Source organism: Dama dama, chromosome 25, assembly GCF_033118175.1.
Source record: "Dama dama isolate Ldn47 chromosome 25, ASM3311817v1, whole genome shotgun sequence".
NCBI classification, from domain to species: Eukaryota; Metazoa; Chordata; class Mammalia; order Artiodactyla; family Cervidae; genus Dama; species Dama dama.
This window is the reverse complement of record NC_083705.1, coordinates 11,427,382-11,440,369: the sequence shown is the minus strand read 5'-3', so window position 1 is coordinate 11,440,369 and position 12,988 is coordinate 11,427,382. Positions and strand designations below refer to the sequence as shown.

The 12,988-nt window shown below is 39.0% G+C and overlaps 1 protein-coding gene across 2 annotated transcripts in view; it reads right to left on the bottom strand.

Annotated features, from left to right (window-relative positions):
• The window catches only part of RANBP17 (RAN binding protein 17), a 346,604-nt gene that overhangs the window by 307,077 nt on the left and 26,539 nt on the right, over nucleotides 1–12,988 (bottom strand). For both annotated transcript variants that reach the window (XM_061129445.1, XM_061129446.1), the window contains exon 4: nucleotides 12,504–12,670. In XM_061129445.1, the coding sequence (XP_060985428.1) occupies nucleotides 12,504–12,670 (167 nt within the window). The remainder of the gene's footprint in view (nucleotides 1–12,503; nucleotides 12,671–12,988) is intronic.

The following is a 12,988-nucleotide window of genomic DNA, read 5'->3' as shown; positions in this document are numbered from 1 at the left end:
TTCTTAAAATAGATTTATTAAAATATATAGAAAAATCACTATGAAGTCCACAAATAAAAATAATTTCATGTTCATTTTTTGAAGGATACATGTAGGTATATAGCTGAGTGGGAAAAACTTAGAATTGCATACTCCATAAAATATCTTCAGCATGCGTGACTTACAATAAACTAAACTTCAAAATATTAACATAAGAGTTTCATTTTCATAAGACTACAAATAAGAAGGAACAAAAAACAACTTTTAGCTCTATAAATTTGCTTGAAGGTTACTGAGATAGATGCATTCAATAAATAATTAACAAATAGCTTAGAAATTAATTTAAACCCCTTGACCTAATATCAGGTAAGGTCGCTTAGGTCCTTTTAATTTTATTTAATAATGCACATGTATTCATTTACATATGGATCTATAATGAAGGCATATGAACTGTCCAGTGCACTGGGTAAATAAATACATGACTATCAATATAGTATGATGTTTGAATATAATCAGCTTCCAATTTAATCTCTATAACTTCCTTCAAATCAAAATTCAGGTTTTATATGCATATTACTAACAAATTACCCAACTGCAAAATCATACTGGAGTATGAAAATAAAAATGTAACATCCAATTACTGTGTAATAATTTTAAAAAGCAATACAGATCCTTTTCAAGTCTTAATTTTACAGCTGTTCATTCCTTCTAAATATTACAGAATTTCACTAACACTGGGTAGGTGTAATTAAATTCAAATTATCTCAGAATAAAAAATAAAGGAAACATCCTTAATTTTTGCACTTTAATTCTTTATGGCCCTTTAGGACAATCTGAACTAGATGAACTAAACTACAGATCTCATTACTGAAGCATCCATCTCCTGTGTAAACCAGGCCACTGCTCCTTAGTGTCATTCCCTAACCAACTGCTGGCCCATGAACCCGCTGGCCGTCTGCAAAGGAGACTCTGATCTGAGAATGGTCTGACACCTGTCCATGACAAGAGAGTCTGCACCAGAATATAAGACAGAGCAGTCAGCAAGCACACTGCTTAGCTCAGCTGGCACTCCTCCCTCAGAAAGTCTCCCGACACGGTCAGGACCGTGTTCCTTTACTGACACTGACTGACACATGCATTCTGACATAGCTCCTCATCTTGCTGTGGACCAGCAATCTGAATAGCACTGTCCTGGATGACAGTAGGCTCTCCTAGATATATATGTAGAAAGGAGGGACATAAATGTTAAAAGTATGGCAGCAAGAAGGTTACAATAACAGAGAAAAAAGACATACAAAATTTCAGGCCATTAAAAATTTCACAAACCTAAAATAATTTTTAGTACAAAATTCAAAGAAGCTGTTAATACCTACCCAAAGGAACCATGGGGTATCATTTGGAAGTACTAAAATATTAAGTCAATTGTCTTTCTCATGATTCCAGGTTAAGTTAGGTCATAATACCCAGAAAGCAAGTGTTTTTTTGGTGATACTGTAATAAACTTTGAAGATAAAACATTTTCTGTTTCTTCTGGCCTTCCAAAACTGATAAAAGCACACTAAAGCCCAATGCAATAAGCTCAACTTACCAGCCACTGAAAAGGGAGCTTAAAAAATGCTAGCCAACAAGAATGATTTAATTTCATTCAGTTCAACCTACTTTTATTTTAAAAGAAATCTAAAGTCTGTTCTTGTTTACACCAATGACACTAATGAAGAACTGTGTACAATCTTAGTAAATGACAAGAGAGGGGTGCTACTTGCATTAGTCAAAATTATATGCACGACTATAAAGTGAGAAACACATGTGTTACTGAATAAACCATCCCTCTGTCCTAGAGCAGATCTCCTCAGGACTAAAAATACATACTCCAGTGAAGTTTTAGATAATCAAATATTTGTTAACCAGGATTTCAACAACATGAATAAAAGAGAAGCAGTATAGTCTAGAGTTTCATATTCTGGGGTTTCTAGCATTACAATGTATAATGGAATTACATCTTACATAGAGATTAAATTTGACAGTTAGTGTATAAGCAATAACATCTCAGAAAGTCCAAATTGCCTCTAATTGCCAATAAGCCAACACCAAATATCTCTCAATTAATCCAAACTACCAGTTTTTCCTTGAGATTTGTAACAGACCACCTCTTTAGTACCACCAGCTAAAGTACTTTTCTTGCGATCAGGGATAAAATTTACATGAAAAAATGTGTGTGTGCTAGGTTACCTGAGCCATGTCTGACTCTCTGCGACCTTATGGACTGTAGCCCACCAAGCTCCTCTGTCCATGGGATTCTCCAGACAAGAATACTGGAGTGGGTCGCCATGCCCTTCTCTAGGCAATTTTACTGACCCAGGGATCAAACCCATGTCTGTCTCCTGAACTGGCAGGCGGGTTCTTTACTACTAGTGACACCTAGGAAACCCACACAGTTAAAAGTACGTTATCTTTTTTTTTTTTTTTCATTTATTTTTATTAGTTGGAGGCTAATTACTCTACAATATTGCACTGGGTTGTCATACATTGACATGAATCAGCCATGGAGTTACATGTATTCCCCATCCCAATCCCCCCTCCCACCTCACTCTCTACCCAATCCCTCTGGGTCTTCCCAGTGGACCAGCCCTGAGCACTTGTCTCATGCATCCAATCTGGGCTGGTGATCTGTTTCACCCTAGATAATATACATGTTGCGATGCTGTTCTCTCGAAACATCCCATCCTCGCCTTCTCCCACAGAGTCCAAAAGTCTGTTCTATACATCTGTGTCTCTTTTTCTGTTTTGCATAAAGGGTTATCATTACCATCTTTCTAAATTCCATATATATGTGTTAGTATGCTGTACTGTTCTTTATCTTTCTGGCTTACTTCACTCTGTATAATGGGCTCCACTTTCATCCATCTCATTAGAACTGATTCAAATGAATTCTTTTTAATGGCTGAGTAATATTCCATGGTGTATATGTACCACAGCTTCCTTATCCATTCGTCTGCTGATGGGCATCTAGGTTGCTTCCATGTCCTGGCTATTATAAACAGTGCTGCGATGAACATTTGGGTGCATGTGTCTCTTTCAGATCTGGTTTCCTTGGTGTGTATGCCCAGCAGTGGGATTGCTGGGTCATATGGCAGTTCTATTTCCAGTTTTTAAGAAATCTCCACACAGTTCTCCATAGCGCCTGTACTAGTTTGCATTCCCACCAACAGTGTAAGAGGGTTCCCTTTTCTCCACACCCTCTCCAGCATTTATTGCTTGTAGACTTTTGGATAGCAGCCATCCTGACTGGCATTTAATGGTACCTCATTGTGGTTTTGATTTGCATTTCTCTGATAATGAGTGATGTTGGGCATCTTTTCATGTGTTTGTTAGACATCTGTATGTCTTCTTTGGAGAAATGTCTGTTTAGTTCTTTGGCCCATTTTTTGATTGGGTCATTTATTTTTCTGGAATTGAGCTGCAGGAGTTGCTTGTATATTTTTGAGATTAATCCTTTGTCTGTTTCTTCATTTGCTATTATTTTCTCCCAATCTGAGGGCTGTCTTTTCACCTTGCTTATAGTTTCCTTTGTTGTGCAAAAGCTTTTAAGTTTCATTAGGTCCCATTTGTTTAGTTTTGCTTTTATTTCCAATATTCTGGGAGGTGGGTCATAGAGGATCCTGCTGTGATTTATGTCAGAGAGTGTTTTGCCTATGTTCTCCTCTAGAGTTTTATAGTTTCTGGTCTTACATTTAGATCTTTAATCCATTTTGAGTTTATTTTTGTGTATGGTGTTAGAAAGTGTTCTAGTTTCATTCTTTTACAAGTGGTTGACCAGTTTTCCCAGCACCACTTGTTAAAGAGGTTGTCTTTTTTCCATTGTATATCCTTGCCTCCTTTGTCGAAGATAAGGTGTCCATAGGTTCGTGGATTTATCTCTGGGCTTTCTATTCTGTTCCATTGATCTATATTTCTGTCCTTGTGCCAGTACCATACTGTCTTGATGACTGTGGCTTTGTAGTAGAGTCTGAAGTCAGGCAGGTTGATTCCTCCAGTTCCATTCTGCTTTCTCAAGATTACTTTGGCTATTCAAGGTTTTTTGTATTTCCATACAAATTGTGAAATTATTTGTTCTAGTTCTGTGAAAAATTCCATTGGTAGCTTAATAGGGATTGCATTGAATCTATAAATTGCTTTGGGTAGTATAGCCATTTTGACAATACTGATTCTTCCAATCCATGAACACAGTATGTTTCTCCATCTGTTTGTGTCCTCTTTGATTTCTTTCATCAGTGTTTTATAGTTTTCTATGTATAGGTCTTTTGTTTCTTTAGGTAGATATACTCCTAAGTATTTCATTCTTTTTGTTGCAATGGTGAATGGTATTGTTTCCTTAATTTCTCTTTCTGTTTTCTCATTGTTAGTGTATAGTAATGCAAGGGATTTCTGTGTGTTAATTTTATATCCTGCAACTTTACTATATTCATTGATTAGCTCTAGTAATTTTCTGGTAGAGTCTTTAGGGTTTTCTATGTAGAGGATCATGTCATCTGCAAACAGTGAGAGTTTCACTTCTTCTTTTCCTATCTGGATTCCTTTTACTTCTTTTTCTGCTCTGATTGCTGTGGCCAAAACTTCCAACACTATGTTGAATAGTACTGGTGAGAGTGGGCACCCTTGTCTTGTTCCTGATTTTAGGGGAAATGCTTTCAATTTTTCACCATTGAGGGTAATGCTTGCTGTGGGTTTGTCATATATAGCTTTTCATTATGTTGAGGTATGTTCCTTCTATTCCTGCTTTCTGAAGAGTTTTAACCATAAATGGGTGTTGAATTTTGTCAAAGGCGTTCTCTGCATCTATTGAGATAATCATATGGTTTTTATCTTTCAATTTGTTAATGTGGTGTATTACATTGATTGATTTGCGGATATTAAAGAATCCTTGCATTCCTGGGATAAAGCCCACTTGGTCATGGTGTATGATTTTTTTTAATATGTTGTTGGATTTTGTTTGCTAGAATTTTGTTAAGGATTTTTGCATCTATGTTCATCAGTGATATTGGCCTGTAGTTTTCTTTTTTTGTGGCATCTTTGTCTGGTTTTGGAATTAGGGTGATGGTGGCCTCATAGAATGAGTTTGGAAGTTTACCTTCTGCAATTTTCTGGAAGAGTTTGAGTAAGATAGGTGTTTAGCTCTTCGGTAAATTTTTGGTAGAATTCAGCTGTAAAGCCATCTGGTCCTGGGCTTTTGTTTGCTGGTAAATTTCTGATTACAGTTTCGATTTCCTTGCTTGTGATGGGTCTGTTAAGATCTTCTATTTCTTCCTGGTTCAGTTTTGGAAAGTTATACTTTTCTAAGAATTTGTCCATTTCATCCAAGTTGTCCAATTTATTGGCAGAGACCTGCTGGTAGTAGTCTCTTATGATCCTTTGTATTTCAGTGTTGTCTGTTGTGATCTCTCCATTTTCATTTCTAATTTTGTTAATTTGGTTCTTCTCCCTTTGTTTCTTAATGAGTCTTGCTAATGGTTTGTCAATTTTGTTTATTTTTTCAAAAAACCAGCTTTTAGCTTTGTTGATTTTTGCTATGGTCACTTTGGTTTCTTTTGCATTTATTTCTGCCCTAATTTTTAAGATTTCTTTCCTTCTACTAACCCTGGGGTTCTTCATTTCTTCCTTCTCTAGTTGCTTTAGGTGTAGAGTTAGGTTATTTATTTGACTTTTTTCTTGTTTCTTGAGGTAAGCCTGTAATGCTATGAACCTTCCCCTTAGCACTGCTTTTACAGTGTCCCATAGGTTTTGGGTTGTTGTGTTTTCACTTTCATTCATTTCTATGCATATTTTGATTTCTTTTTTGATTTCTTCTATGATTTGTTGGTTATTCAGAAGAGTGTTATTTAACCTCCATATGTTTGAATTTTTAACAATTTTTTTCCTGTAATTCAGATCTAATCTTACTGCACTGTGGTCAGAAAAGATGACTGGAATGATTTTAATTTTTTTGAATTTACCAAGACTAGATTTATGGCCCAGGATGTGATCTATTCTGGAGAAGGTTCCGTGTGCACTTGAGAAAAAGGTGAAGTTGATTGTTTTGGGGTGAAATGTCCTATAGATATCAATTAGGTCTAGCTGGTCCATTGTGTCATTTAAAGTTTGTGTTTCCTTGTTATTTTTCTGTTTAGTTGATCTATCCATAGTTGTGAGTGGGGTATTAAAGTCTCCCACTATTATTGTGTTACTATTAATTTCCTCTTTCATACTCGTTAGTGTTTGCCTTACATATTGCAGTGCTCCTATGTTGGGTGCATATATATTTATAATTGTTATATCTTCTTCTTGGATTGATCCTTTGATCATTATGTAGTGTCCTTCTTTGTCTCTTTTCACAGCCTTTATTTGAAAGTCTATTTTATCTGATATGAGTATTGCGACTCCTGCTTTCTTTTGGTCTCCATTTGCGTGAAATATTTTTTCCCAGCCCTTCACTTTTAGTCTGTATGTGTCTCTGGTTTTGAGGTGGGTCTCTTGTAGACAGCATATATAGGGCTCTTGTTTTTGTATCCATTCAGCCAGACTTTGTCTTTTGGTTGGGGCATTCAACCCATTTACATTTAAGGTAACTATTGATAGGTATGGTCCTGTTGCCATTTACTTTGTTGTTTTGGGTTCACGTTTATGCAACTTTCTGTGTTTCCTGTCTAGAGAAGATCCTTTAGCATTTGTTGAAGAGCTGGTTTGGTGGTGCTGAATTCTCTCAGCTTTTGCTTGTCTGTAAAGCTTTTGAATTCTCCTTCATATCTGAATGAGATCCTTGCTGGGTACAGTAATCTAGGTTGTAGGTTATTCTCTTTCATTACTTTAAGTATGTCCTGCCATTCCCTTCTGGCCTGGAGGGTTTCTATTGATAGATCAGCTGTTATCCTGATGAGAGTCCCTTTGTGTGTTATTTGTTGTTTCTCCCTTACTGCTTTTAATATTTCTTGTGTTTGATCTTTGTTAATTTGATTAATATGTGTCTTGGGGTGTTTTGCCTTGGGTTTATCTTGTTTGGGACTCTCTGGGTTTCTTGGACTTGGGTGGCTATTTCCTTCCCCATTTTAGGGAAGTTTTCAGCTATTATCTCCTGGAGTATTTTCTCATGGCCTTTCTTTTTGTCTTCTTCTTCTGGGACTCCTATGATTCGAATGTTGGGGCGTTTCACATTGTCCCAGAGGTCCCTGAGGTTGTCCTCCATTCTTTTGATTCTTTTTTCTTTTTTCCTCTCTGCTTCATTTATTTCCACCATTTTATCTTCTACCTCACTTATCCTATCTTCTGTCTCCGTTATTCTACTCTTGGTTCCCTCCAGAGTGTTTTTGATCTCATTTATTGCATTATTCATTTTTACTTGACTCTTTTTTATTTCTTCTAGGTCTTTATTAAACATTTTTGCATCTTCTCAATCTTTGTCTCCAGGCTATTTATCTGTAACTCCATTTTGTTTTCAAGATTTTGGATCATTTTTATTATCATTATTCTAAATTCTTTTTCAGGTAGATTCCCTATCTCCTCCTCTTTTGTTTGACTTGATGGGCATTTTTCATCTTCCTTTACCTGTTGGGTATTTCTCTGCCTTTTCATCTTGTTTAGATTGCTGTGTCTGGAGTGGGCTTTCTGTATTCTGGAGGTCTGTGGTTCCTTTTTATTGTGGAGGTTTCACCCAGTGGGTGGGGTTGGACGATTGGCTTGTCAAGGTTTCCTGATTAGAGAAGCTTGCGTCAGTGTTCTGGTGCATGGAACTAGATTTCTTCTCTCTGGAGTGCAATGGAGTGCCCAGTAATGAGTTTTGAGATGGGTCTATGTGTTAGGTGTGACTTTGGGCAGCCTGTATATTGACGCTCAGGGCTATGTTCCTGCGTTGCTGGAGAATTTGTGTGGTATGTCTTGCTCTGAAACTTACTGGCTCCTGGGTGGTGGTTGGTTTCAGTGTAGGTATGGAGGCTTTTGGACGGTCTCTTATTACTTAATGTTCCATGCAGTCAGGAGTTTTCTGGTGTTCTCAGGTTTTGGGCTTAAGTCTCCTGCCTCTGGATTTCAGTTTTACTCTTCCAGTAGTCTCAATTGGAGACTTCTCCAACTATACAGCACTGATAATAAAACTTCTAGGTTAATTGCAAAAGGATTCTCCCCCATGAGGGACACCCAGAGAGGTTCACAGAGTTACATGAAGAAGAGGAGGGGGAGGAGGGAGATAAAGATGAGCAGGAGGAGAAAAAGGGGGACTCAAGAGGAGAGAGACAGATCTACACAGTTCTCTGTTCCCAAAGTGTTCTCCGTAGCCCAGATACCCACAGAGATTCACAGACTTGGATTGGGAAGAGAAGGGGAAAGGAGGAAATAGAGTTGTTCTGAGGTAGAAAACGGAGAATCAAAAGTGGGAGAGAGTAATCAACACACTTCTGAATAAAAATGGGAACTGAATATTGGATTCTTAAATGTCCAAAATTTATATCACATACTGAAAAACAAAGATTAAAAATCTAGAGTAGAGGTTAGACTCTTAAAAATACAATGTTAAAAACAAAAACAAAAAATTTTAGAAATATATATGAAGTTTGGTTTAAAAATAGGGCTTTTCTTTTTTTTTTGCAAGGTTATAGTGAAATGAAAATGAAAATTAAGGAATAGTAGAAGAGTAATAGAGGACTTTAAAAGAAAATAAAAGAAAAAAAAAGAAAAACAAGAAAAATTTTTTCTTCCTAATTAAACAAATCATAAAAGTCTATGAAAATGAAAGTTAAGGAGTAATGGGGGAGTAATAGGGAATTTTAAAAGAAAATAAAAGAGAAAAAACAAAAAAGAAAAGAAAAAAAAATTTTTTTAATTAAGAAAAAAAAGGTAAAAGTATATCTAGGAATTTCTCTGGAGCTGTTGCGGTCAGTGTGGGTTCAGTTCAGTTTTAGATAGCTCCTCTTTCCAACTACACTTCTTGATATCTATAGGCCCCTTCCAATGTAGTCAGTGTTACCTACAGGGATTTTAATCTGTTGCACCTGTCCCTTCTGAAGCGGTTCCCTTTGTTTATTTGGCTTCTGTTTGCCGGTCTCTTCAGAGCCTAATTTCCACCCTGATACAGGCGGGCAGAGGTGGTCTCTTGTTCAGGTTCGCTAGTTCCATCACTTTGCGGGGACGGAGGGGCGCTGCTTTCCCCGTCTATGCTGCTCAGGCTCCCAGCTGCTCTATATGGAGCGTGCCCTGCGCTGCGCGCGGTTCCAGCCCTCGGGTATTCCACAAAAGCGCGGACTTGGCTGCGCCTGCATTTTGTGCCTTCCCCGGCCAGAGCAGTTCAGGCAGCCAGGAGCTTGACGGGCACACTCTCCCCGGATGCGGTGCGCCTTCTCCCCTCTGCGGCCCCAGCCCCAGTCCCCGCCCGCGTCAGTCAGGTGCGTGCGCTCTGTGTCTAGCCACGACCCTCCCAGCGGATGTCAACCATCCAGAATCTCAGGAAGTCTTTGGTTAGAAACTGGAGGCCTGCTTGCAGTGTGGTAGGGGATGCCGTCCTTGGGGCTGAGCCTGCCCCTTTCCCCTCCCCACTGCCTCCTGCCTCCAGCGGGGCTGAGCTGGTCCGCAGCCTGCGAGCTCTTCTCTGGACTTGCTCGGTCCCTTTGTTCTGCGAACAGCCGGCAGTGTGTTTGGGCCAGTTAATTTTCTCTCTCTCTTTTGCTATCCCACAGTTTAAGTTGTTATCTTGCGTTAGCTGCCTCTGATTGCCCTCAGGGCACTCAAGCCTGGTCCTTATCCTAAGCAATGCTGCCCGCTCCTCTCCGTTCTGCCCCCACTTGCTGGTGGCGGATGCGGGCGTCTGGGGTACTTTTCTGCTGGGAGTTGCTTTTAGGCACGTAATCTGTGGGTTTTATTTATTTTTCCTCCCAGTTAGGTTGCCCTCCGAGATTCAAAAACTTCCCCCAAACCCGCCAGTGTGAGGGTTTCCTGGTGTTTGGAAACTTCCTCTATTAAGACTCCCTTCCCGGGACGGATCTCCGTCCCTAGCTCTTTTGTCTCTCCTTTTATCTTTTATATTTTGTTCTACCTCCTTTTGAAGACAATGGGCTGCTTTTCTGGGCACCTGATGTCCTCAGCTAGCGATCAGAAGTTGTTTTGTGAAGTTTGCTCTGCGTTCAATTGTTCTTTTGATGAATTTGTAGGGGAGAAAGTGGTCTCCCCGTCCTATTCCTCCGCCATCTTGGCTCCGTTACCAAAGTACGTTATCTTTAAATCATAAAAAACTGTGGAAAATTCTTAAAGAGATGGGAATACCAGACCACCTGACCTACCTCTTAAGAAATCTATATGCAGGTCAGGAAGCAACAGTTAGAACGGACATGGAATAACAGACTGGTTCCAAATCAGGAAAGGAGTATGTCAAGGCTGTATATTGTCACCCTGCTTATTTAACTTATATGCAGAGTACATCATGAGGAACGCTGGGCTGGAAGAAGCACAAGCTGGAATCAAGACTGCCGGGAGAAATATCAATAACCTCAGATACGCAGATAACACCACCCTTATGGCAGAAAGCAAAGAAGAACTAAAGAACCTCTTGATGAAAGTGAAAGAGGAAAGTGAAAAAGTTGGCTTAAAGCTCAACATTCAGAAAACTAAGATCATGGCATCCAGTCCCATCACTTCATGGCAAACAGATGGGGAAACAATGGAAACAGTGACAGACTTTATTTTCTTGGGCTCCAAAATCACTGCAGATGGTGACTGCAGCCATGAAATTAAAAGACTCTTGATCCTTGGAAGAAAAGTTATGACCAACCTAGACAGCATATTAAAAAGCAGAGACATTACTTTGCCAACAAAGGTCCATCTAGTCAAGGCTATGTTTTTTCCAGTAGTCATGTACGGATGTGAGAGCTGGACTATAAAGAAAGCTGAGTGCTGAAGAATTGATGCTTTTGAACTGCAGTGTTGGAGAAGACTCTTGAGACTCCCTTGGACTGCAAGGCAATCAAACCAATCCATCCTCAAGGAAATCAGTCCTGAATATTCATTGGAAGGACTGATGTTGAAGCTGAAACTCCAATACCTTGGCCACCTGATGCAAAGAACTGACTCACTGGAAAAGACCCTGATGCTGGGAAAGACTGAAAGTGGGAGAAGGGGATGACAGAGGATGAGATGGTTGGATGGCATCACCAAGTCAAAGGACATGAGTTTGAGTAAACTCCAAGATTGATGATAGACAGGAGGTCTGGGGTGCTGCAGTCTATGTGGTCACAGAGTCAGACATGACTGAACTGAACTGAACTATCTTTAAGTATCTGAATGATACTGAGCAGGGCATGATGGTCATCCTAAGAGTCACAGAGCAAGATTTAAGTTCCCCATATCAAACCCTAGAACATACTGTGTGGAATGGCCAAGTGGAATCAGTGGAACAATTTAAATTAGTGCCCCTAGCTTCTATTTTGGAGAAGGCAATGGCACCCCACTCCTTTCCACTTTCTTGCCTGGAAAATCCCATGGACAGAGGAGCCTGGTAGGCTGCAGCCCATGGGGTCGCTAAGAGTCAGACACAACTGAGCGACTTCACTTTCACTTTTCACTTTCATGCATTGGAGAAGGAAATGGCAACCCACTCCAGTGTTCTTGCCTGGAGAATCCCAGGGACGGGGGAACCTGGTGGGCTGCCGTCTACGGGGTTGCATAGAGTCGGACACGACTGAAGCGACTTAGCAGCAACAGCAGCAGCAGCTTCTATTTGGGCTTCCCTGATAGCTCAGCTGGTAAAGAATCCATCTGCAATGTAGGAAACCCTGGTTCAATTCCTGGGTTGGGAAGATCCCTTGCAGAAGGGATAGGCTACCCACTCCAGTATTCTTGCCTGGAGAATCCCCGTGGACAGAGGAGCCTAGTGGGCTATAGTCCATGGGGTCTCAAAGAATCAGAAACAACTGAGCGACACAGCACAGCTTTTCTTTTTTTTTTCCAGCTCAAATACCTGAACTTGTGTACGTTATAACTTTAATCAATGAGGTTAAAAACATTCTTGAGAAACTAGTATGACTCAACATGGTATAAGGTAAAAAATTTTTAAATATGTATCTTAAGTTAGAAAACCTGCTGAAGTACTATCACCATGCTTTACAAGGTCACTATGCAACCCTATACAAATCAACTAACTTTTCTAAGCCTCAGTTTCTCATTTACAAAATGTAATTCCCTTCAAAGAGATGCAATGAGCATTAAGTTAGATAAAATACATGAAAATATACATGTTTGCATATATGGAATACACAGACTCACACACTTAGAAATGACAACATGTATTTTTGAAACTACAAAACATTTTAATTTGCTTTCTTCAGGTTTGAAAGTTAACACGACATGATCCTCTTTTCCTGGCAATAAAAAATATAGGCTCCAGAGGATAAATAATAAATCATAATTAATATCGTTCTAGTAGCCACAAAACAAACTATACAGCTTTAAGAAAAGCAGTTTTCCAAACAAACAAGAATCACTGATGTTCTTATAATGTAATAATGCCTTCTTACCTGAAGAAACGTCTTCACATCAGCAATAATTTCTCTGAAAACAAATCGGTCTTTCTGAACTTCAAACCACCCTGATTTAGTGATTTTAGCAATGACTTGAATTAAAGCTTGGATAACAAAGGGAGCCAGCTTGGGCTGTGAAGCCACATAATTAAGAATGTAGTTTCCTGTTAAAAAAAAAAAGAAAATTCTATCATCATTTGGACTTTTCAGTAACATATTATGAATCATCTAAAAACAGGCAGTGATGAGCTGTTCTTTGACAAAATGTTAATCCCTTTCTCCAAAATATGTACTTACTCACATAGTCAGTTTCCCTATAAGGCTTATCTGTATAAAGCAAGTTTGTTCCAATTCAATTGATATATTAGGGGACAGTATGAGTATAATGCATATGTCACTTTTGTTTTTGCATAATTTCATTTAGTTAAAGAAAAACAACACTAGGTGAATACAAAAGATTGCAACCAAGTCAAATAAACCAA